This window comes from Cryptomeria japonica, chromosome 6 (assembly GCF_030272615.1).
Source record: "Cryptomeria japonica chromosome 6, Sugi_1.0, whole genome shotgun sequence".
Taxonomy (NCBI): domain Eukaryota; kingdom Viridiplantae; phylum Streptophyta; class Pinopsida; order Cupressales; family Cupressaceae; genus Cryptomeria; species Cryptomeria japonica.
Window position 1 is genome coordinate 36,813,308 of NC_081410.1, and position 3,096 is coordinate 36,816,403.

At 39.2% G+C, this 3,096-nt stretch overlaps 1 protein-coding gene across 1 annotated transcript; it reads left to right on the plus strand.

Annotated features, from left to right (window-relative positions):
- The first annotated feature begins 1,915 nt into the window (after positions 1 to 1,915).
- On the plus strand, positions 1,916 to 2,854 carry LOC131069977 (ethylene-responsive transcription factor 2-like). The gene has a single exon (XM_058005523.1). The coding sequence runs from the start codon at positions 1,916 to 1,918 to the stop codon at positions 2,852 to 2,854; it is 939 nt and encodes a 312-aa protein (XP_057861506.1).
- The last annotated feature ends 242 nt before the right edge of the window (positions 2,855 to 3,096 follow it).

Here is a 3,096-nt window from a genome sequence, read left to right on the forward strand (position 1 = left end):
GGATTGGAAAATTTAAATTTTTCCATAAATTGCAAAGTTGATAGGTTTGGCCAAATGCTTTTATGATGTGGATTGTTTAATTTGTGTCCTCTTTTTTTGGCGACTTCATTGGTAGTCTTAAAACTTTTTTGTGTTGAATGCAAGAGGAAGTGACTAGTAGATGGGCAGTTGGGTTTGATAGATGAGACACATGTCATTGGCTTTTGTTTGAAAAGTATTTTGTATTTAAAATTTTTTAATGACTTCATTGGTATTCTTACAACTTTTTGTGTTGAATGTAGGAGGAAGTGACTAGTATATGGGTGGTTGAGTTTGATAGATGATACACATGGCATTGGCTTTTGTTTGAAGAGTATTTTGTATTTAAATTATTTTTTACATTTGATGGATCTAATATGATTGTGTGATGGGCTAGATGGTGTTGGTAGTCTAATAGATGTGGCATCCCCTTTTAGACATCATTGTATATGGTTTGGTCGATCAATGCATATGTACCTAGGACTATTATAGTGTTTTTGTTATATGTGTGGGTGCAAACTCTAATGGACTATTGCATACCTTAGCATTGTTTATTTAGAACTGGTTGTGTCTAAATCTTTATTGATATGCTTTGAATTATGACTATTATTAAATATTTTTTGGGGGACAAAGATAAACATATTATAAAACAAATATGATACATGTGCATTGTTTGTTCATATTAGTTTGATTTTTAGATAAAAAATAATCATTAAATGATTAATGGCATGCTCTGCTATAGAGCCCAACACCCTCAACTTATATCCTAGAGCGTGCTCCACTATCAAACCCTCTCCCCTACCTAGGAGAAGCGTACCAGTAGCCATTATAGCTAACTTCGCACATGCACAAATTCTAAACGGTACATTAAATTTTGACGATTTTTTTTAGTTGTCTCTACATGCAACTTAACTACTTATAGCTATTGTTTTGGCTTTTGGGTAGTAACAATGCATGATGTGGGATCCGTTATGTGCGCAATGGTCAAAAAGTACACATTTCAAAGTTTCGCCCAATACCTAGTTAAAGATGCCCCAATAAATGTGCACTTAAAATTGCCAATACTTATGCAAAAATGCCTAAGTAGTTGTGCACTGTGGGTACAAATAAAGGTTCACAAAGGAGCCAATTATGATCCAAAAATGCTAAAAAAATGAGTAACTATTGCTACATGGAAATTTATTAATGGACTTCTAATTTTATTTTTTTTTAAAATTTTTTTTTTTTAAAGTTAATAATTGAAAATTTTGGTGTACAAGGAATGAACGGTTATTAGAACACGAACAATAATGAGTAATGGGTACTCTCCTAAGTTGGCCTAGTGGTAGAGAACTTGTGCTCTTGAAAGGGAGGTTCACAAATTCAAATCCCACAAGGAGGTAAGGTATATATGCCTCGGTTGTAGTGCAGTTAGATACCTTCTGCAAAGAGTACGAGGTAGTCCCATATTCCTCTAACCCATCAGTAGACCCATGTACAGATTGTTGGCATCATAGACTATAAAAGACCCTTTCCTTTCCTTTTTTCCCAATACACACTTTTCCACCCTTTTCCACCCTTCAGAAAAAAAAAAAAGTCCACGGACCCAATCAAATTCCCTACTATTGGATATGACGTATTGGTGAAAAGCTTTGATGACGTCACTGTCACGAGTCTTGTTTTTGTTTTCCGTTCGATGTGCCCTACGCAAGTGGATGGATGTCGGCTTGAACGACTACGCACGCATACCTAAAACGTGCACAGTGGACATGGACATTCTTCCTCCTCACATTCTCAGCATCTAAAAGTTTTGACCGCTTCACTCCACGCCTTTAAAATCTCCATTTTTCACAAGAAACAAAATCATAGGCAAAGCCTGTAATATCTGAGAGCCTTTCAAGATTTCTAAGGCGAAAGCATGGAAGTTCACAGCATTCACCAATATGACCACGATATACTTTCATTTACTGACTTCCCTAATACTATGGATCTCAATTTTGGTTCAGGGACAGCAAGTTATTATAATTGCAATGACACAGAGAATGACATGATATACGGCCCTTTGCTTACACAGACGGAGGGGAGTTCATCGGACGAAACAAGCACTAATTTTGCAGAAAAAAGGAAGCTGTCCAAGAAAAGGTGTCAGTCTCTTGTTGTCTCCGTTCCTCCGCCACTTAAAAACATCTGTACAGAAAATCAAGCTCGTCCTGCATGGGAATCGACGCCGTCATGCAAAAGCAATCGTATGGATATTGTGAGCCCCGTTTTGGGCAGCGCAGTGTGGGGTAAACTCCCTCTCGACGAAAATGACTCGGACGATATGCTGCTCTACAGCCTGCTCAAAGAAGCTGCAAATCATGACTGGTTTCCCCTTACACCGCAGCCTGCAACTCAAAATAATGTTAATCGCGAGCATGTGAAAAAGGTGGCGGCGGCGGTGGCTTCAGAGATAAAGGCGGCGCCGCACTATAGGGGAGTGAGGCAGCGGCCGTGGGGGAAATTTGCGGGGGAAATACGAGATCCTGCTAAGAAAGGAGCCAGAGTATGGCTAGGAACCTTCGATACCGCGGAGGCGGCGGCTCTGGCATATGACCGTGCTGCTTTCAGAATACGTGGATCGAAAGCATTGCTCAACTTTCCACTCCTTCATGCGAGCGGTGAGAGAAAAGGAGAAGAAGAGAAGGGTTTAGCAGTGCCGTCGAATAAAAGAAAAAGAGAAGTTGTGGAGGATTTGCATTCTCAGTCTGTAACGCCCTTCTGTGGGGCATTTACAAGGTCAACACTTGATGAGATGGACAAATTCGTCTCCTTCTCTCCCATCTCCCCTCTCTCCTTTCAACAGTTCGTTAACTAACCAAAACATTTTTCTGCCTCTCCTTTCAACAGTTCGTTAACTAACCAAAACATTTTTCTGTCACGGTTGGCTATTACTGTGAGATCGTCTGATAGAACATCCCGACCGTGAATTCTTTATTCATTCATTTGTCGTTTGCTTGGTCCAGTTGAAGTATTTATTCGTTGTATAAGAATTATTCATTTGCTTTATGTGTTGCGGGTTATCATTCTTTATTGGAAAAAAATTGTTTGAGTTGAAGT

Coding starts and splice junctions, on each gene's coding strand:
- LOC131069977 (XM_058005523.1), top strand. CDS start 1,916: ATGGAAGTTCACAGCATTCACCAATATGACCACGATATACTTTCATTT.